The following is a 22,376-nucleotide window of genomic DNA, read 5'->3' as shown; positions in this document are numbered from 1 at the left end:
AATACTTTCATCACTTAGAAAATTCCAAGCATTTTAGGAGCTTTGTGCCAGCAATCAAACAAAAACCAAATGTATATTCACAATATACCACACTGAGTGAGGCAGGAAGCTACTGGAAAGTCTTAAGCAAAGGGTAAAAGTAATATGGACTATCAGCTGAGGAAAGAGGGGTTTTTCTTGTATATACTATGATCAGAGATGGGGACATTTTAGATAAGGGGACATGTCAGATAAAGTGACACTTCAGCAGAAACTAAGATATGAAGAGATGGGTGAACTGTATGAACACAAAAGTGTTAGGTAGAACAGTACAAATACCATGAGGGAAGAAAACACTTGCATGTTGGTCAAATTATATAGTTATACTGTGCGCATAAATAATAAACAAACATACTTGCAATGTCTGAAGAAAAAGCAGGCCAGGGTTGCTGGAACATGTATAAGGGGAAGGTCTTGGGAAGAGTAAATTTGAGAGGAAAAATCAGCAATTTCCTAATAATCAAGTCTTATTATTGATACTTATTAGTCACCCAAGTAGAGATGTTAAAAGAAAAGTTAGATAACACAGACGTAGAATTGAGAATACTAATCTGGAGACTTAAATCTGTTAGCAATACTGATGGTATGGTATTTAAATGCAAGAGACTAGATGAGATGAAGAAGATAAAGAAACAGTACAAGATGTGAACTCTGAAGTTTAAATGACTGGCAGTCAAGGGCAGAGGAGGAACAAGCAAAGGATACTAAGAAAGACTGGTCCATCACATGGGAAGGACACTAGTAAAGTACTGTAAACACCACTGCACTCAGACCAGCCACAGTTATTGTATCCTGAATGTCAAAAGAAGAAAGTATGGGCTGGGTATAGGGCATGACTTGCTGCCCGCTTCCCAGTCTTGGGGCCACACATGTGGCTGGGAAGGCGCCTGGCGATCAACCAGGAGGCAGTGCTGTGTGTGGTGAGCGAAAAAACAGACCACCACCAGGATAGGTCCAGGACTCTTTTGCCCTCGTGGACAGCTCGTGCCTTCCCTTACAGACCACGGGATGGGTATACACGTGAACTCGCTCCACCCCTCTGACTTTTATCCTGATTGGTTCCTGTGCAGTATATAAGCTGTGTGTACTTCCTCAATAAACGAGATCCTGCTTTGACTCCCTGGCGCATCAGATTGTCCTCCGGCAAGGGAGGGCTGGGTGCTGGTGGCCAGTGGACCTTTGCCTTTCTTGGCTCATCCAGGTCGGGGCATGCTTTCCCCGCTTCTCCTGCTGGTCAGGAGGAGATGGAGGTACCCTGACACTGGGGATGTGGCTCAGGTGGTAGTGCGCTCGCCTAGCATACATGAGGCACTGGGTTCAATTCTCACCACCACATAAAAAGAAATAAAAGATATTGCGTCCACCTAAAACTAAAAAAATAAATATTAAAAAAAGAAGAAAGTACTCCAAGAAGTGTCAATGAGGAGCTATGAAAAATGCTGTCAAAAGGTAAAGCTGAGGTTTGAAAACTACTGGCCTTAGCAACAAGGACACTGGTAATCTTGATGAGAGCAGTTTCAGAGAGTGTTAGGGACAAAAGTCTGACTGGAATGGAACAAAGAGAAATAGGAGGAATAAAGACAATGCTTTTCAATTTTTCTTGAAAGAACAAGAAAAATGGGGCAGAAAAGAAGAGTGGATCAACAAAGAAGATGTAAACAATATTTTTGTTTTTGAGGTACTGGGGATCAAATCCAGGGCTGGGGAAGTGTTCTTCTAATGAGCTACACCCTTATCCCAATACTTGTTTTATGATGACAGTAACATTTCATTAGAGAAGTAAAAACCAATGATCCAAAAGAGAAAGGGAACACTGTTGGAACCATGTCCTTGAAGGGGAAAGATATGGGCCCTAATATGTGTGGAGGAACTGTTTTTTGACAAGAACTATTCATGAATAGTTCATCCATGGTAACCAATAGGAAATCAAACCTATAGGTAAAGAGCCTTGTAAGTGGATAGATGTGAATTACTCTGTGGAAGTTCTCTTCTGATTGCTCCAATTCTGTCCCGCATGAAGCCAAGAGTAAGGATGGAAGAGAAAGTGATGGAAAAAAAAAAAAAGACAGGAAATGGCTAATTCAATAATCATTTCTTCAAGCCAGGTACAGTGGTGAATGCCTGTGATCTTAGCTACTCAGGAGACTGAGGCAGAAGAAGGACAGGCAGCATAGAAGACCCTGTCTCAACATAAAAAATAAAAAGGGCTGGGAATATAGCTCAGTAGTAGAGCACCACTGGGTTGAATTCCTAGTACTGGAAAAAAAAATCATTTCTTCAGATGGGTATAATAAGTTATTTAATCCATCCATTGAAATTTTATTTCTTCACCTATTATTTTTTAATCCTTTTGGTCATTCTTTAAATTTCTTATTCCATTTCTATACTTTCAAGCTTCTTTTTTTTATTTAAACATAGTAATCAAAGACATTCAACTATCTGATAATTTCAGACCTAAGGTCATTATGTTTCTGTTTCTAATACAGATGCTCCTCAACTTACAACATGAATACATCCTGGAAATTTAAATTATCAAGTGGAAATGCCTTTGTGACACCTAACTTACAAGATATCACAGCTTAGAAACACAGTACCCCGTGTAATACAGGGGTTTACGCTCATGCTCACAAGGGAGCTATAGCCCACTGCCATTGCTCAGCATTGAGAGAGTGACAACTACCCATGAAAAGAGTACAGTCTGTGCTGAAAGAGTGTTGTTTTCATATCACCATAAAACTGAAATATCATAAAATGATTAAGGGGGACCCATTGTAGGTCAAGATCTGCACCTGATTCATGGTGCCCTGTTTTCAGATTTTTAAAAAACTATTATGTTTATTCTTCCTGACACTTTATCTTCAAAAATTCTTTATGATTTGAGTTAAAATTAAATTTCTCCAGAGGGAATGGATATTTGCTTTCCCTGGTAATCTGGGGAATACAAACTTGGAACTGCTATAAATTAAATTTTCTACATGAAACTTTTCCTAGCGTAAGTGGTATGAAGTAAGCCTGCAAACCTTGTAAGGGCTGGCTTACAAATTCTGAAGGGAGTTTTCCCCCCCTCCTCTAGCAAGTTTCTTTACTTTCTTCTTATGGCAGGATTCATTACTCATCTCTTACATTGAGGATGTAGCTTTTTGGACTACAAGTTTAATATGGAGTCTCTCATCAGTTTCCTCTCTTCGGGCAGACATAGGTATTATATCTTGCCCAGCCCACCCCATAAAACTGTTATAGCAGAAGCTCCAAGGGTTTGAGAGAATCTCCAGAGTAATGTACTGGTAGAGCATAATCGGAGCCCCAAGTGGCTGGCTTTCAATTTGCCTGAGTCTTTGAAGGTTCCTTGAATTCATGCCTCCTCAGAAAGGCCTTTAGGATTTCCAATATCCCCAGTTGAAATTACTTTTTCTAGAAATACTATTCATCACTTACTTGTACTTATTTGTTTAGCTCACCGTACTGTACTACAAAGCATAGTTACATTTTTAAGATTTTTTTTTAGTTGTTAGCACCACATATAAATAAGCAAATAAATAAATGATCTAAGACTCGAACCCAGTGCCTCACACATGCCAGGCAAGTGAGCTACCGCTGAGCCAAAGCCTCAGCTCCTACATGTTCACATTTATAAGAAAATTGAGCATGGGATACAAATATTTTGTGTGCTCAAAAATTTTTCCTTGCTTTCATTTAAAATAAATATATATATCCTTAAATGACTATTTCCTTGTGAACAGAGGCATTTTTCAAAAATTCTAATTATTTCCTTCAGCTTTACTATTTTTTTTTTTTAACCAATTTAGTATATATTCAAGAGAAGAAAGAACTTAGCTCTACTTAGTTCTCTCTCTCTGCTTTTCTATACTTCAGGGAAACAAATACACTGAAAAAAAAACTGTATAAAGCAAAAAGAAGTCTGTAGTAGGGCTCCAATTTAACATCACTCAAGTTCTCTGAACTTCAGTTACCACTATGGCCCAAGTTCTGAGAGATGTACCAAACACAATAGGATAATGTATAACTAAGCATGTTTTGGGTTAAAGTACTGTCTAAATATAATCAGACACTACATTAGAAAGTATCACTTGAGGGGCTGGGGTTGTAGCTGAGCAGTAGCCTCCTCACCTAGGGGGTGCAGGCCCTGGGTTCGATCCTCAGCACCACATAAAAATAAACAAACAAAATAAGGGTGTTGTGTTCAACTAAAAAATAAAATATTTTTTCAAAAAAAGAAAGTACCATTGGAAATAAAAAATATATCCACTTGAAGTCTATTTGGCATGATACTACTTTAAACACAAATGTTTAACTGTTGAACTATATATATATTCACTTGGATATAAGGAAATTATAAGTACAGGTGAAAGGCTGGGGCTGTAGTGGTAGAGCACTTGCCTCGCACATATGAGGCACTGGGTTCCATCCTCAGCGCCACATAAAATGAATAATGGTACTGCGTAATAAATAATGGTACTGCGTTTATCTACACCTAAAAAAATAAAATTTTAAAAAAATACAGGTAAAATTTTAAAATTAATTATACATAATTAGTGGTAGGTGAAGAAACCTAAAAGTTTCTAGTGATTAAGTATACAATTAATATATGCTTTGTAAAAATAGAAAACAAGAAATCCCATTTTAGAAAAATACATAAATGTAAATTCCACTCAATTAGTAATTAGAAAAAATTTTGCCAAAGACACTGTGGAAACGTAAATCTGGTAGATAAGTCCAGACTTCCACAATTTCAGTGTTTGCCAAGCCGAGTCCAAGAGATGGTCAAAAGAGTAACGGCACTACAGTTATCTGCAAGGCTTATTTTAAATGCTGATTTCTAGGTCATTGTCTCGATTCACTTAATCAGAACTTCTGGAAGTAGGGCCACAAAATCTGCATTTTAATCTGCTCCTTACTCATACCAAAAATTCGCCTATCTATCTATCTATTTATTTATTTATTTTGGAGGGTGGTGCTGGGGATTGAACCTAGGGCCTTGTGCATGCTAGGCAAGCACTCTACCAACTGAGCTATATCCCCAGCCTGCCCCTTTTATTTTTATCAAATCATTCTTCTGAAAATTATTCAAACATGCCCACAAATGTATGGCATTCTGGGATTTAGTGCTGGACAACATAAAGCCAAGAAAAAGTGTCCAAATAAAGTAAGAAAAAATTGTTTGCGTAGTTACACTCAGTTACCGTCAATTTTTCTTAGCAACTAGCATTAATTGCTTCACATCTCCCCTCATTACCAGGCCACCTGAGACTTTTTTTTTTTTTCTCCCTCACAACAAAGCTTCCACTTTGCAGCAGGTGCAGAGAAGACCTGGCAGCACCTGGCAGTTTGCTCGAATTATAAATAGAAGACGCCCAGAGGGTCGGCTAACCCTCCGACTTCAGCACTCTGGGAACACCCCCCTACCCCGAGACTGGCAGGGCAAGGGCTCTGCGCACGAGCCCAGACCACGGACCCTAGCTCGCGTACTCGGCGCATCTGACGGAGCCACTTCTTGGACCCAGGCGGCGGACAAGGGCAAAGCCGAGTGCTCTCCCGCGCCCGCCTCGGAGGAAGTCAGGGCGCCCTGCCCGCCTACCGCACTCCTCCAGGCGAGCGCGGGGTCCGTTGGGCGGGTCGCTGCCTCGGTCAGGGGGATGTCCCACTTCCGTGCGCCCTCCTCCACGACGGCCGCGGTTCCATCCCGTCCCAGCCAGCCGCGCTCCCGGCAGCCGAAACATCGCCAGGACACCCGCGGGAGCGGTTCGGAGGCGTCGCCCCTTCCGCTGCCGACGGCCGCAGCCGAGGGCCGCCCCGCGCTCCGCCGGGGTTCTCGGCCGTTCCCGCACCTGTCGGCGCGCCCCCGCCCCGCTCCCTCCAGCACCTGCGCCCCGGCCTCCAGCTCACGGCGGACCGAGGGCCCCCGGCCGGCCCCCGGCCGGCTCACCTGGGCCTCGACGACGCGCGGCAGGAAGCTGAGAGAAACCAGCAGCTGCACCGCGGCCGCCGCCCCCTGCCCGGCGCCGGCCCGGCGGGCCCCCCGACTCATGCTGTCCTCCCCCGCCGAGGCCGGCCGGGCCCGTCGAGGCGAGATGCCGGGCGACGACCCCCGAGGACGGTGGCGGAGGTCTGCGCGCCGGTCGGAGGCAGGGGACGCTCTCGGGCACCCGGCAGCGGCGACTGAGGCAGGAGCGTCGCGCGCCCCCGCTTCATGCCCCGCCGGCCCCGCCCCCCGCGTCCTCGGCCGCGGACACGCCCCCAGCGCGCGGCCTTCTGGGAGTTGTGGTCCCGGCGGCCCCCGCGGCGCCGCACCGTTGATCGCGAGCTAGTAGGCGGAGGCTGCCCCGCCTCTCGGGCCCGCGGCAGCCAATGAGGCGAGACCACGCGGGCTCCAAAACACCCGCGGGCGGGCGAGGAGCAGGGAGTCTCCCGAGCGGCCTGAGCCTCAACGTCTCCTTCGCTTTCCTGTAGCCTCATGTCTCCTTCAGCTGCCTGGACGCCAGCAGCGTCTTGACGAGGTGGATTCAGCATTCAGCACCTCCTCCTTCAGACTCCCTAATGGATGTCACCTCCTGCCCGGTCCCACCCCTATGGCTGCGGTGACACGTGCACACATAATGCACGGTAAAGCATGAGGACAGGCCAAAGTTTACTGGGAAATATGGGAACGAAGATAAACGCACAGGAAGACTTGGAGTGACTTAGACTGAACCTGGATCCCAAATCTGACACATTCTAGTTAGTTATATGGCTTTAATTTCCACCTCAAATATTGTTCTAGGATTTCATAAATGCATATACATAAAGAGCTTAGTACAGTGCATAGCACATAGGAAGTGCTCAATAAGTGGTAGCTGCTATTTGCTTATCAACATCTTTGATTTCTACAAAATGAGCAACACATCACTTCATGTAGTATGTATTATTTTTTCATGGCTGCTATAATAAATTACCACAAATTAAATGACTAAAAACAAATTTATTATCCTGCATTCTGGAAGTCAGAAGTCCAAACTGGATCAGCAGAGCTGTGTTCTCTTTGTAAACTCTAGGAGATGTTTCCTTGGTTTTCCAGCTTCTAGAGGCCACCTGCATTCCTTGACTCATGACCTCATATAACAGTCACTATCCCCTTTACTCTGCTTCCACCCTTACATGACTTTCCATCCTAACTCTACTGCCTCCTTCATATAAGAACTCTTGTGATTGCACTAGACCCACCCAGATAATCCAGGATAATCTATCTCAAATCCTTAACTTAATCCATCTACAAAGTATCTTTTGCCATATAGGACAACATTCACAGGTTCCAGAGATGAGAACATAGGACATTTATTGGAGGCAGGACATTAATAAATTTAGCAAACACTTTTCAGAGCACTTTCACATCTTTCATTCCTTAGGACCTGCTGTAGAATCTGGGGAGCTTAGTGTAAAATGAAAATGTAAGGCCCTTCTTCAAAAAATGTGAAGAATGTTGTGACAGGAAAAGCAGAGTGTTAAACGAAATGCAGGGCCATAGTGACTGCCCATGTCACCTGCTCATGAAGTCAGCTCTGTCAGTGAAATGAAACTAGGAGTTTCTTGAACAACCAAGTGAAATGAAACTAGCAGTCTATCATTAAGGAGTTGTGGTTCCTTAAATAGAGGTGGATTTGGGGGACCGTTAAAAAGAGTGAACAATTTGTCACACTGGAGGAGGCCAATTGCTGGATACTGTTACTTCAAGAGTTTTCCTCATATTCTATTTGATGTTTTTTAGCTGATGGGCTTTGAAGCAAAGGCTTAAAAAGTATCTTAAATAGATGACTGAGATGGTTAAGAAACTTTGTGAATTAACAAAATCACACTAACCATTTACATTTCCAAGACATTATCAAGTCTGTTGTATTTCTTTGATGACTTTCTGGCTTGGTTAACTTGTGGCTTCCAGTGAAGAGGGAAATTATTGATGAATGGCTCTAAATAAAAGTCAAGGTAATGGGGTGGAAATTTAATAACACCAGTCACTTTCTCTCTGATAGCAAGCTGAATTGTGATTAATGGATCTGCAGAGTGAGGGCAATCTGTTGTGTTTGAACAACTGTGTTTGTAGATTGTCCTGGTGTGTCAACAACTGACCACTGCAATTTTTAAAAAACTGGATTTCTATTTGAGACTTAATTAGAAGGGAGTTTTTGCTTGGTGATCACATTTCTGAATTTTACTAAGGGGATTTCTTCCCCTTTTCTTTTGACAAGTAATAGGGATTAAAAGTAATTCAAATCAAAGAACTTGGCTGGCTTATGACTTTTTATAGTCATTCTACCTAAAGTTTTCTTTGTTTTTCTTTAATATTTACTCAGCTGTGATACTCTCAAGTATTTTCACTGAATGGCATTAAAGCTGATAAGTGTGAATCAGTTAAAAGTACTGCCATTTCTAAAGGTGTTTACAAGGTGATATATGTAACTCGGATAAAATCTTTTATATAACAAACATCATAGAAGTTAATGTATGATTTGGTGAGAGAGGGAAAATCCAAGTTGGGAAAACTAGAATCATAATTCTGCCAATTTCTAATTCCCACCTAACTTCTATAATGCAAAAGCCTTCACATAATCACAAAAATGTATGTTCCACCTACACACCGGGACTACTTGACTTCTACCCACTGTGCTCTCCCCTGCATCCACACGCAGGGCCCATGTGGATGGGACTGAACACGGGGAAGGCCAATACCATCAGTTTCTACAGGGTGAAAATAAGCATCACAGGAAACGGGAACAAGGCCACGGAGGTGGGGACTGCAAACAGAGACAGGCAGAGGAGGTCAAGGGCATTGAAGGTGGCTGGGGGGATGGTATAGTTCAGTGTGGGTACTGCCTGAGTTCTTTCCTTCTGCAATCTGTACCCCGAACCATTGGGAAGCCAAATTAAGCTGTTTTTCCAGAAGCTTAAGCAAGTGTGTGCATGGAGTCCAGTCAGCTGCCACACCCTCCCCTCCTGCTGCTTCTCCTGGGGACACGTGCCTGCCCCTAGGGCCTCTCAGTCCCCCTCTCCCAGCCCCCAGTGCCTGTGGATAGCACTGCACAGCCCCAGCTTGGTGGGACCTGAGCTCCTCTGTCATTCTCGCTCACTTGCCAGCATCTTGACTTGGGTCTGGATTCCACTTGACCCTAACAGAATCACCTGCTCGTTGGTTTCCATTTATTACGATATCTGTTGTTCTATTTAGGGACTTCTGACACCCTCTCACAGAGTCACATTCTGCAAGGATCTTTTGCTACTTGAAAAGGACAACCATTCTCCATTTAGAATGTTTCATCAAAAACCCAGTGCTTCCCCGCCCCCCCACCACCCCGGAAAAAAGATATATGCTTAGTACATACTGTGCAAGGCACTAGAAGTGCCTCTTATCTGATACCTCTTACAACTGGAATCTCAGTGGAATTCTCCTTGTTTGTGACAGTCCACAGTCACCCTCAGGAGTGGAAGGAGCCACCATAGTAAACTACATTCTAGAGAATCATCTCATCCTCCAAGAATGAAAAGGGCCAATTATACCTCTCCTAGTCCCCCACAACTGCAGGGATTCTCTTTCTATTCTATCCCATAAAATCATCAGGCTCTTTCTTTCTTTCTTTCTTTCTTTCTTTCTTTCTTTCTTTCTTTCTTTCTTTCTTTCTTTCTTTCTTCCTTCCTTCCTTCCTTCCTTCCTTCCTTCCTTCCTTCCTTCCTTCCTCCTTTCCTTTCCTTTCCTTTCCTTTCCTTTCCTTTCCTTTCCCCTCCCCCCCTCTCTTTTCTTTTCTTTTCTTTTCTTTCCAGTGCTGGGGACTGAACCCAAGGCCCTGCATATGCTAGGCAAGTGTTCTATCAGTGAGTTACACTCCTTCATCTGCCTATTTCTTAGAATATTCTACCTCCTTTTACCAGTCTGCAGTTGCACAAAGTTATAAAACAATCAGAAAATACAGAGAAAACATCCAGTCATTTCTGAGAGTTTTTTGCAACTGTTTGAGAGAGTCTGTACCCCAAGTTTCTTCTGTTGTGGTTTTTTAAAAATATTTTTATTAGTTGGTCATGAACCTTTATTTTATTTACTTATTTATATGCAGTGCTGAGAATCGAACCCAGTGTATTGCACATGCTAAACAAGCGCTGTACCACTGAGCCACAACCCCAGCCCCCAGGGTTCTGTTTTAAAGATATCTTTAAAATCTGGAATTTCTAGACTGTGATGCTCAAAGCATCCCTGGATTTATCAATGAATTTGATGTTTTGTTTTGTTTTATCATATAGACTAAAACAAAACAAAACATCAAATTTATTCACTATACAAAATAATTTACCACAGAGGTTCTCTTATTGAATCCCTTCTTTGTGCTTCTAATAAATTTACTTACTTATTTTTTTAAAATGGCTCTAAGATTTTTAAAAACAAAAAGAACATTTTAAAAATCATGAAGTTCTGCTTGTTCATAAACATGTTTACATCTGAAAGCTTTTTTTTTTTAGAAATGAAATAATTTTTAAAATAGACTTAATCTTTAAAAGTAGTTTTAGGTTCACAGTGAAATTAAGTGGAAAGTACAGAGAGTTCCCATGTACCCCTCCTACACACATGCAAACCACCCTACTGTCAACACCACTCCCAGAAAGGTACATTTGTTACAGTCAATTAGCCAGCACTGACAAACCATTTCAACCAAAGTTGGTACTTTACATTAGGGTTCGTTCCTATGTTGAATATTCTAGGGTTAGGACAGATGTCTGATGGGGTGTTGGTATCCACCATTATAGAATCATTCAGTATAAGTTTGCTGCCCTAAAAATCCCCTGTGCTCCATCTATTCATTCTCCTTTTCCTAAAGGAAATCACTTTAAAAGTAAACTTTTCTATCCTTAAGTTTTAGTCACAAAGGGAAAAGTCTGTTATCAGCTGGAATAAATTCTAACCACATAGATTTAAACAGAACCAAATATCCAATCACTACCCTCCAGTGATCTCTCTTCATTGTACCTTCCCAGTGTGCTTTCAATAGAGAGTTTCAAGAGTAGTTGTGTCCAGTTACCTTACTAAACATTAATGGTCAGCAATTTAGTCTTCTGACCAAAATTATGAGCCAGGAGTGTGGGGACTTTAAATCTGGCTGCAACCCAGGTACCCCGAGCTAAATCAGAGATAAGAAAACTGTCTTCAGCACTGTGGAATTATGGAAGAAAATCGAGACTCTGTAACTGCTGTACACCTAATGCTGTGCCCCCTCGAATGTGTTGACCCTAATGTGATGGTATTTAGAGGTGGGGCTAATGGAGGCAATGGGATCATGTGGGGAAAACCCTCGAAAACAGGATGTGTGCCTTGTGAAAGGTACTCCAGAGAGTTCCTTCATCCCTGTTTGAGGACACAGGAATAAAAGTCCACTTTAATCAGTTTTTGCTCATGTCTTTGTTGAATGACTGACAGCTGAATGTGCACTGTGCTGGCATTCAGTCTCAATGAGAGCTGCCACTGCTGTGCCTGCTGTGTGCCAGGCTTTGTGGCAAATGCTTTCCGTGAGTCAGAACAACTAGGTGTTGAGGCAAGTGCCACTCTTCTGCTATTTCAGAAAGGAGGAAGTCGAAACACAGAAAGAATTTGTAATTCCCCAAAGCAATAGAAGAAGCAAGAGGCAGGGTGGAATTTGGTACCAGAAGTTCCTGTTCAGGGGTCACAGGTCTATCCGCTGACACATGTGGACTTGAGTCTAGCTATCTGTTTCCAACTCACTGAACGACCTGTTCAAGTCTTTCATCTCCTAGCCTTAGTGTCCTTATCTATAAATGATCATCATCAAGCTGCCTTCATGTGGAGATTGATGACTATTATTTGAGCACCTGCTACTTAGAAGACCTTTATTGATAGAGAAATGTCTACTGATATAAATGGGGTTTTTGTTTTTGGTACTGGGGATTGAACCCAGGGGCACTTAACCACTGAGCCATGTCCCCAGCCCTATTTTGTATTTCATTTATAGACAGAGTCTCACTGAGTAACTTAGCACCTTGCTTTTTGCTGAGGCTCTATTTGAACTCATGATCCTCCTGCCTCAGCCTCCCAAGCCACTGGGAGGTGTGTGCCACCACACCCTGCTCCACTGTGTTTTAATAACTTAGAAGGCTCTTTGCCTAGAATTATCTCCATCAATTACCCTAATATACTCTATTCAAATGCAACCAGGATTTGCAGCAAAACCTGCTCATACACAAATCACTTGTATTAAATAATCAAATAAACCTAACATCATTATAGAAATTTGGGGAGTATGGTAAAAAGACCAGAATACCAATACTATCTTTGGGATTAGACAAACTGAAATTCAAATTACAGTACTATTTACTTTTTTTTTTTTCTTAGTAGTGGGACTTTGGACAAGCCAAGTAGCTTCTCTGAGCCTCACTTTTGAAGCAAGTGAGGGAGTAAAAATTTGAAGGCTAGATGGGGCTCAGTGTTTAAGGGCCCCTGGGTTCAATCCCCAGTACCGAAAACAAAAACCCCATTTATATCAATTAGACATTTCTCTATTAGCAAAGGCCTTCTAAGTAGCAGGTGCTCAAATAATAGTCATCAATCTCCACATAAAGGCAGCTTGATGATAAAAGTTTCCTCAACTTTCCAAAATAATATTTCTCCATAAGCGCTAACAACCAATGTATTAATCATAATACACAACCTACTTCATTGGTAGGTATTTTTTATCCCCATTTTACGGTTCAATTTGCCTAAGTTCAGACTGCCTTGAAGCCAGAGGGGGAGTAAAAATTTGACCAGAGCTGAGCACAGTGGCATATGCTGGTAATCCCAGCATCTCAGAAGGTTGAGGCAGTTCAAAGCCAGCCTCAGCAAAAGTGAAGTGCTCAGCAACTCAGTGAGACCCTGACTCTAAATAAAATACAAAATAGGGCTGGGGATGTAGCTCAGTGGTCGAGTACTCCTGAGTTCAATCCCCAGCACTGCCCCCCCAACAAAAAAATTGACCAGAGCTCATGTTCCTAATCACTACAGAACCACAATGGCCCCTGTTGGGGATCGCAAATCAAGTCAAGATGGCGCCTGGCAGTTTGCCAGGAGGAGTGGTTTGTGAGGCAACGCCACCGAGCCATTAAGATGGTGGAGATTACTTATTGGCTGATTGCTGTATCTGGATTATGCTAATTGAGTCAAGCTGTGTGTAATCAGTTAGGTATATATACCTCTGCTGCTCCGCAATAAAGCGGCTCCTGCTACCTTGGGTGCCCGCTACCTTGAGTTCCCACTCAGTTCCCACTGAGTTTCCCTGCAGTAAAGCAGTTCCCTTCAACTTCAACCTTCAAGTTGCTTGTCACCTCCTGGTTATTTGACCCAGCCAACTGCGGCAGGCCCCAATAGTGGAAGATTAGATTCTAGTGGTGCTCCTGACCCCTGCCCCAGCAGTCATACTCCAGGCTCCCAGGGACTTGTCAGTAAAGAGACTCAGTACTAATCAATATGTAGAGGAGAGAAGAGCAAATATCTCATGATTCTTCTGCTCTTACAGCTATGGCAGAAATAATGCCAACAGCCCCATGATTTTATTCAACTCAGGAGATTAACTTGTGACTCTGATTATTCTAAAACTGTTAAAAGAATTGAACATTGCCTTTGAACTCCATTTTCGGGGAGGGAGCTGGCAAAGCTCCTTTTGTGCAAAGCTTAATTGTGGATATGCACAAAGACCAGAGGCAAGAATTCCTTGCACCATTGGCTATGGGTTTGCCTGAGAAAGAGCAACTTTTGTCCTCAAGATTCTTCAACTTGGGCTGGGGATGTGGCTCAACTGGTAGCGCACTCACCTGGAGTGCGTGCGACCCGGGTTCGATCCCCAGCACCACATACCAACAAAGATGTTGTGTCCTCCGCCGAGAACTAAAAAATAAATATTAAAAGTAAAATTCTCTTCTCTCTCTCTCTATCTTAAAAAAAAAAAAGATTCTTCAACTTCCTGTGGGAAATGTTCTGTTCTTATGGTTTGAAACTGATGGCCTGAGACCTCACATGGCTCACAGAACTATCTTGTTTGGCTTGCAAAGTGTTGAACCACAGATTTTTTTAAAAGTTGAGTTAGTTACTGACATTTAGCAATAAGGACAGTTCAGATTTATATCCAAAGCACTAGCCCAGCAGATGTTGCTGCCATTAGAATGGGCATGTGTGCCACCTCCCCATCACCCCCTCCGCCCCTGCAGCCCATTCCACTAATGTCCTGACACCCCCATTCCTCATAGCTAGTGAAGCGGCCATCTCTATTCCGGCCTCTCCTCTCCTGCCTGATGTCAGTCCTTGGCACCAGATGCCTAGCAACTTTCTGCATGAAAACTGTTCATGGCATTCACTCAATTAGAGACCTCGTCCAGGTGTAAAGGGAAACAATTTCACCTTGCTTAAGTGCAAACATCTCCCGGGAGGCCATTAAGGAAACGGTATGAGTGAGGTACCCAGAAGAACTGTTTGGTCAAGTGGCCTTTTGGCAGGACTTGCTTGATAATAAAGCATCTTCACAGCAGAAAATATATACATTGTAAGGGTTGGGGTTAAGTTTTTTATTTCACAGATGACCCTTTGGAGAAATTAATAAGATGCCAGAATTGTATAGGTAATATGCCCCAAATGTCACACCTGCAGAAAGCTATAACGTCGATCAGCTTTTGCTCTTATTAAGGGAATGTTTCTTGAAAACTCACGAAATAGTATGTACATAAGTTTTTTTTTTTCCCCAGATGGGGTCTCATTCAGGAATGCCTTGAACTCCTGGGCTGAAGGGATCCTCCTGCTTTAGCCTCCCAAATGCTTGGGAACAGAGAATGTTCTTCATGAGAAAGTTTTCAAATTCCAAACTGGGATATGTGGTCTTAAATATTTCCTTGATTTGATACTTTCTAAGAGAATATCTTACTCTGAAGCACTTTGAGTTATATTTCACAACTCATTTCTGACAACAGTTAAACACAATCAAGATATGTGGAAAATCTATAGCTATAGTCCCATACATAGTGAAAACCCATTCATATTTAAGTGGTTATGAACCAAAATAGTAGCATCATCAACACCGTAATTAAGATTATTTCCTCTCCCATAAGTAATCAGTAATTATAGGTTTATGTTATATTTGGCATCTCTTGGAGCTTGTTTTGTACCACATAAAAAGCAACATGACTTATCATTTTCCAACTAGGAATGAGAAAATGTTGCTGATAAACAGGTGCGCCATCCAAAGAGAACAAGAAGTGCACATTGTCATTTGAAGTCTTGTTTTTGCAGACCTAGTCCTGGGAGAATCATATTTATACACACATTACTTTGTCTTTTAAAATACTTAAAATAAGACAGCTCGTGATCTTAGTTCACCTCTATTTTCACAAAATACTGTAACCACAGTACATCAGAAGGGAAGAAAGGGAGGTAGAGAGGAAGTGAAGGAAGGAAGGAAAGAGAGAAGGAGGGTGGGCAGGCAAGCCATCTACTTAGTGAATTTTAGAAAATACCAAAGCACTTTGCCACTCAACATCAGTAGGCTTTGGCAGGCTCTGATATTGTAGCGGTTGGTGACACAAGTGGCACCAACAAAATCTGCACCCTCTCTTACGTTGGCATCACTTCAGTTCATAATACCATTTGTCCAGAAGTCCATCTGGGGTGCACTCTTAGTCACCTCTAATTTTACATTCTTTCAAACTCTATCTCCAATAAAACAATGAAAAGCTATAGCTTTTTATTTCCTATTTCTCCACTAATTAATCCATTACTCTTGCAAGTATTTCCTAACTTATTGACACCAGCAGTCTCTAAACATTTTTTGAATAGCTTTCTTGAGATAAAATTTATATACCCATACAATTCACCCATTTGAAATGTGCAGTTCAGTGGTTTCAGGCATATTCACAGAGTCGTAAAAGTATCGCCACAACCCGTTTTAAAAACATTTCCGTCACTCCCCAAAGAAACCCTCTACCCATTGGCATTCATGCCCCATTTCCTAGGACTCCCTCAGCCTCAGGCAGTCACTAATCTACTTGTGTCTCTGTCCTTGACATGTCATCTCAACGGAAATGGAATCACACAATATGTGGCCTTTGAGGCCAACTTCTTTCATTTAGTTAATACTTTCAAGATTCACTCATGTTGTAGCGTGTATCAGCCCTTCACTCCTTTTTACTGCCCAATAATATTCCATTGTAGGATATACCACATTAATAAGCTAATGATACCAAGTATTTCAGTGACATGGAGCTATGAGAAATCTTCTGTATGTTTGACAGGGAAAGTAAATTCTAATAGTTATTATGAGGGGAACTGGCAACACCTAGTATAGTTCAAGTGTTAATACCTTAGGGCACAGCAAACATGCTCTTTGGCATGGAAATTCTTGTACAGGTGCACAATGCTCAGAAGCAGGTTTGTAATTGCAGAAAAGTGGAATCCTTCTTACTGCTCATGGAGAAGAGAATGGATCAATCATGGTATGTTCATTCAGTGAAATACTTCCTAACGAACCACAGGCATGGATGAGACCTTGAACATAATGCTTAACAGAAAAATTAGCTTTTCAGAAGAATATCAACAATGTAACATTATATAAATAAATTTTAAAATCTAACAATACTTTATATCATTTGTCATTATGTACATGTGGAGTAGAGGAACAAAGTGACACCCAGGCAAAGCAGCCCTGAGTTTAAAGTCAACGCTTGTTTTGGTGGGGAGAGAACTCTGCCGTGAGGGAGGATCCAGAGTCACTTCTCATTTGCTTATCATATCACAAGTCTTCAGCATATTGTTCTTAGCAATTTTGTGTATAAAATTTTTTGTAATAATTCTTCATTTTTAATGCTTTTTATAAAAAGTTTTAAATATAATAAAAAACAGCTAATGTAGAAGTGATAGTCTCCTACCATCTAACTGCCTTAAGTAACATCTGTTAATATTTTGGTGTATTTTTCCAGATAAAGTTCAAGTATTTTGTTACCATCAAGTGTACAGAGTAGCACTTTGTTCGATTTAGTTGATTTGTTATCGTCATGTTGTAACTTGTTCAAGGAGTATAGCCTCCATATATATATATATATATATATATATATATATATATATATATATATATCTAAAAATATTTATTTTAAAAAACTAGCTCCCTTTCCCCCACCTCCACTAGGGTTCTTGGAAATTTACAAGCAATAAAAATAATTCTAAAAAATTTTAAAACAAAGAGGTGTGCGGGTATTAGAACTATACTGAAAACTTCACATATCAAAGGGCTGACCCATTAAGTTTCTCAAAATGGAATCAAGGCAGCTGGGGTATTCCCCAGAGACCGTGCCCCTGTGGGACTCTGACACCTCAAGGCCTTTGTGAGTTTCCTCCAGGGAGGTTTAAATTCCTGAGAGGTGTGTGTTGGCCCAACTTAGTGTCATTCCCCTGTGTGTGGGGGGGAGCCAGGGTGCTCCCTCCTGTGACTGACTGCTCAGCTGATGGGGATACACCTCTCAAATCCCCAGTGGCAGGGGACCTCAATGATTGAGAGCCTGAGGCTGCTCTGAAATCCATCTGAGGATAGCACTGAGCCTAGGTTCCCTCTCAGGCAGCTCCTAGTCAACAACCGCCCCAGTAGGAGTACGAGGCAAGCCCCTTCTTGGGAAAGGCAGATTCCGGGAGCAAGACTCCCTGGAACAGACTTCAGAGCTGTGCTTTATTCTAAGACTGTTCTACCCTGTCTTCCTTCCTGTTTCCCCTCTTCTTTCATCAGACTGAGTCTGATGCTCTCCCAGCCTCTCCTGGCTTCCTCCCCATTTTCTTGTCAGGCATTTCCCCACATACATTTCTTCACACAAATTAATCCCCTCTTGCCATCTGCTTCATGAAGGACCTGGACTAAGAGCCACACGGAGTAGGTGAACACACTTCTCCAAACGACAGGCACTGGGCAGAAAGAGACACACCTGTATTCCAACACCAGCCTCGTCATGTGCCCTCACAAATCCTTCTGAGGATTTCTGAGGCTTTCCAAAAATTTCCTGTCCCAGGGCTTACGAGTTTCCACATATAATTGTAAACACTCCTGTCCCCTCTTCAATGAAAGGTGACCCAAAGTCATGCCGCCGTCTTTTGTATCTGAAAGTAAAAATTTAGCTGAGGTCGTAACTCAGTGACTTACAAGGCCCTGGGTTCAATCCCCAGCACAGCACAGGTTAAAAAAAAAAAAAGAAAACAAACTTGGTTCTGAGTTTATGATCTCTCAATAAGTTCCATTCCACCTCTTGTTCCATTGCAGTCCTATCTTGATGATTTGAAGTCCATAGTGAACTTTATCATTGCCCAAACACCTGCTAATAATGGGAAAATAATAATGCCAATAGAAATAGAAGTGAAATTTTAACAAAAAAGAAGAAATGAAGGAAACAGAAACTGAGATTAAGATTGGTCACAAGAACACAGCTGGGACTCCTGTTCTCCTGCTGCTGCAGTCCCACCTAGTCAGCACTCTACAGGGATCTGTGCTTGGTAAAGGGCCAAACTCCCCACCCAAGGGCTCTCTGTGGTGTAGGGTGAGTGGTCTTTGTGCACCTCTGCTAGCAGGAATAGTGTGGAAGGAAGAGCCCCAGGCCCTTCCCAGATTCTCACTGTTCTCTTCAGGCCCCCCACCTTCTCCCATCACAGTGTATCAATTTGGATGTTTTGGGCAAATAAATACAAACAAGTAACAGAAACCCACCTGAAACTGAATAAAAACCCATGAACCGGATACAGCGCATGCTTTGAATTAATTTGAATCCATCGTTTTATGATTTTATCTTGGTGGAGTGCACAAATAGGGGAGCCCAAAAGTAAAGTTGGGAGATGGACAGACAGGAGGATTCTCTCCTGATGGCTACTCTCGACCACTTGCTTCCTTTTCTCAGGACTCCTGGCTCTGCAGGTCGGAAGGCCTCACCGAACTCTTCTCCCTTCTCAGCCCCACTCCAAGACGCACAAAGTTCTTCACCGAAACAGAAGCTGGCACTGCCGCCTGCTTGTGTCTGGCTTTTTGTACAACCAGGAAAACAGACAAGAAGGGAGTTAGGGTCCCCGTGTTGGGATATACGTGAGCGTGACCTCTGCAAGGGAAAGAGGAGCTTGCCCCTCACAGAAGCTCTTCCCTCAGCATCCATCCCTGCCTTCTCTCTTGGCATCAGAACCCGAACTTCCTCCATAATTCATTTGTTCCCCTCACAACTCGTGAGACACAAGAGATGACATAGGAATGGGGTCCTGATTCATCTCAGTCAAATATGGTGATTCCATCAGCCTTATAAGAGTAATGTCAGAAACTTCAGTCCAAGCCAATTGGTGCATGACACCCCCTAGCAACTACTAGTGGTTCGGACTAGGAAAAGTGACCCCTTTGGTACAGGGAGACATATGGGATGGGCTGTCATTCTGTGACTGGGACAGAGGTAAGTGAAGAAGCATGGTGTCCAGCAAGCCACTAGCAGTCAATTTGTGATCACGAGGGAAGGTAGTCTTCTTTGCAGTTTTCTTTGCAGCATTGCTTTAATATTTAATCAGGGTTATCAGATTCTTCCTCCTAGGTTTAACCAATGCATTTCCAATTTATTTTAAAAGCACATTGCACAAAGCACAATTCTACTTTTCTAAATTACTAAAGAAGAAGAAGAAGAAGAAGAAGAAGAAGAAGAAGAAGAAGAAGAAGAAGAAAGAAAAACAAAGAAAGAAATTTCTTTGTTACATAACTTTTCAACTGTCGATCAAACACCCCACCTGCAATGTAACAGATCTCTTTGCAATTTCATAACACTTCTCTTTCTGTAAGCAGTCAAGTTTCAGACATTGTAAAACAATTTTTATCCAATTTAGGATCTTTAAAAGTCTTTTGATCATTCTTTCCAATTTGGAAGTTCCACTGTGTTTTACGGTCCCAAATGACACCCCCTTGCTTCTTTCTTGATCATTTCCTATTGCAAAAGAGGATCCACAGATAATGATGCTGGCAGACAGGACAGATGGAAAAGGCAAATTCAGATGAGAATGGGCCTGTCCTAGTGAAGGAAAGATCATTCTCCTTTCCCAGAAGAAAGAAGTTCAAAGTCCCTGGCTTACTACCAGATTGCTGGTCATCTCAAGATTGGGGATTCAGTATGAATCATGGTGGTCAGCAAATTAGGAAAATTATGCACTCAGCAGTGGCAGCTTTGGTGATGAAAAGTCCATATTTCTGAGCTTTCATATAACTTGAAGCTCTGCCACTAAAATTAATATATCCACAAGCATGTGGGATTGGCAAGGCAAAAGGGAAACTAATATAACTCTCAGGTTGTCTTGCCTCCTTAATTAAAAACCTCCTCTGCATTGTGATATAAATAATCTTGACCTTGTTGGAGACATAGTGAGGGCATGGATGAGAGAGTCACACATATGGCATCAAGCCAGAATCTCCCTCATTCTGAGTCTTGGTATTCCTTGCTCTACATCAGCATTTGCATATGAGGTGGCCCCCCAAAGCTCCTGTTAATGCAATGAATAGTCAAAGGTGAAGTGAGAGCTGTCACCTAATCAGTCCCTCCTAGTTTGAACAGACTGACTGGTGATAGCTGTAGGCAGGTGTGGCACGATTGGAGAAGGTGGGTCACAAAGGCATGCATCTTCCCTGGGGTTCCTTCCTCCTTGTCTCTCTGCTTCCTCACACCGCCGCCCCCCCCCCCACCCCGTGAGCTGAGCAGCTTTTCTCCACTGGGCCTTTCGACCATGATATGCTGCCTCATCTTGGGCCCAGAACAAAGGAGTCAGCCTCCTATGGATTAAGACCCCTGAAATGGTGAGCCCTAAATAAACTTGCCCTCCTCTAAGTTGTTTTTCTTGGCTATTTTGGTCACAGTGAAGCAAAAGCTGATTGAAACAATCTATAGACATTCTGGGCCAAGGGCTTCTTTTGTTGGGAGTTGGGGTGTCCTGCTCTTTGTGGAATATTTAACAGCACCTCTATCCAGTAAAAGTCTGTAGCACCCTCCAAATTCTTACAGTAAAAAATGTTTATAGACACTGCCCAGTTGTCTGAGAACCTTTGCTCTACACCATTCCAGGGGTTTCTTATCTATTTGTATGGTGCAACATGAGTACCATTGGGTCCAAACTTGCAATAGCTAATCCACAAAATTGTTAGAAATGTAACCAACTATCAGAGCTAGTAGATTGTGCTGATTATACTGATAGCAGTACATGTATTTAGCCAGAGTCAAAATTATGATCCTCTTGGTCAAACACCTTCAAGATGCAAGTCCCACAAACAGTCCCCCAAGATTTGAGAAATAAAGCAGTGAATTCTTGCAGCCTCTTCCTTCCTATTCCTATCATGCAATTTTGCACCTTCCCTAACCCAATGCTCTATTGCAACTCAAGCTGGATTAGACTGCAGCACCTACTGCTGTTGCCGTTACTTCACTTCTCACTGTGCAAGTGCCAATGATTGAATTCTCCCAGTAACTCCAGGTCATGCTGAGATACCAAGAAATTAAGCAAAAGCCTAATCAGTCCCTCTTAATTTGAACAGACTGACTGGTGGCAGCTGTGGGCAGGTGCAGCACCCTTAAAGATTTTTTAAACTGTTTCATATCTGATCAAGTTATGATTATAAGAACTTCATTTTTAATTTGTAATAAAAGTTTACAACCTAATTTAAGAAAAAGTCAACAAACTGCAAGCAACTGCAAGTCGTTACAAACTGGAGGACAGGAGGAGTTGCCCCAAATCACACAGCCAGTTGGTGTTGAATGCATGAGTCAGGGACTATTTCCTTTCACTAGCAAGGAAGGTGGAGATTCGGTTAGTTCTTTGGCTAACAGGAGAGCTGAAGCGTCCTAACCCACACTGAAGGGAAGTACTCCATCTGAGAGAGGAAATCAGTTGGAAAGTCTGTGACACAAGATGACTGAAGGCGGAAGAGTCCTGGTATAGGGAGATGGCACTGTGGCCACAGTGACTGCTCAGCAGCTCTGGATGGGGCCAAGGGATTCAGTAGTTATGTCTCACTCTTGCCAGGGATGTTGTGAAGGTATACACAGATTGATACATCTGAAAGCACTGGAGTCCAATCAACCCACTCCAGCCCTTTTCTCCTGGAATTATCCCCATCCTCCTTCCATGTTGGCTGGTCCCTCCCACTCTAATCCTTCTACTCCTCTGGTCCCTCAAATCCCAGCTCAAGTGCACCTTTACCTTGAGGTGCAGCCGGCCTCACGGCCACAGGCCAAGCAATCTCACCTTTGTAGTCCAATGCAAACCTGGTGGATCATATTCACCTACCACTCGTGGTGAG

The 22,376-nt window shown here is 42.6% G+C and overlaps 1 protein-coding gene across 1 annotated transcript in view; it reads right to left on the bottom strand.

Annotated features, from left to right (window-relative positions):
* Positions 1-6,211, bottom strand: part of Ero1b (endoplasmic reticulum oxidoreductase 1 beta) — a 45,561-nt gene extending 39,350 nt beyond the window's left edge. The window contains exon 1 of the mRNA XM_077802383.1: positions 5,984-6,211. Coding sequence (XP_077658509.1) covers positions 5,984-6,085 — 102 coding nt within the window. The 5' untranslated portion in view covers positions 6,086-6,211. The remainder of the gene's footprint in view (positions 1-5,983) is intronic.
* Positions 6,212-22,376: the final 16,165 nt, after the last annotated feature.

Source organism: Urocitellus parryii, chromosome 9 (assembly GCF_045843805.1).
Source record: "Urocitellus parryii isolate mUroPar1 chromosome 9, mUroPar1.hap1, whole genome shotgun sequence".
Lineage (NCBI taxonomy): Eukaryota > Metazoa > Chordata > Mammalia > Rodentia > Sciuridae > Urocitellus > Urocitellus parryii.
This window is presented reverse-complemented; position numbering and strand designations above follow the sequence as displayed.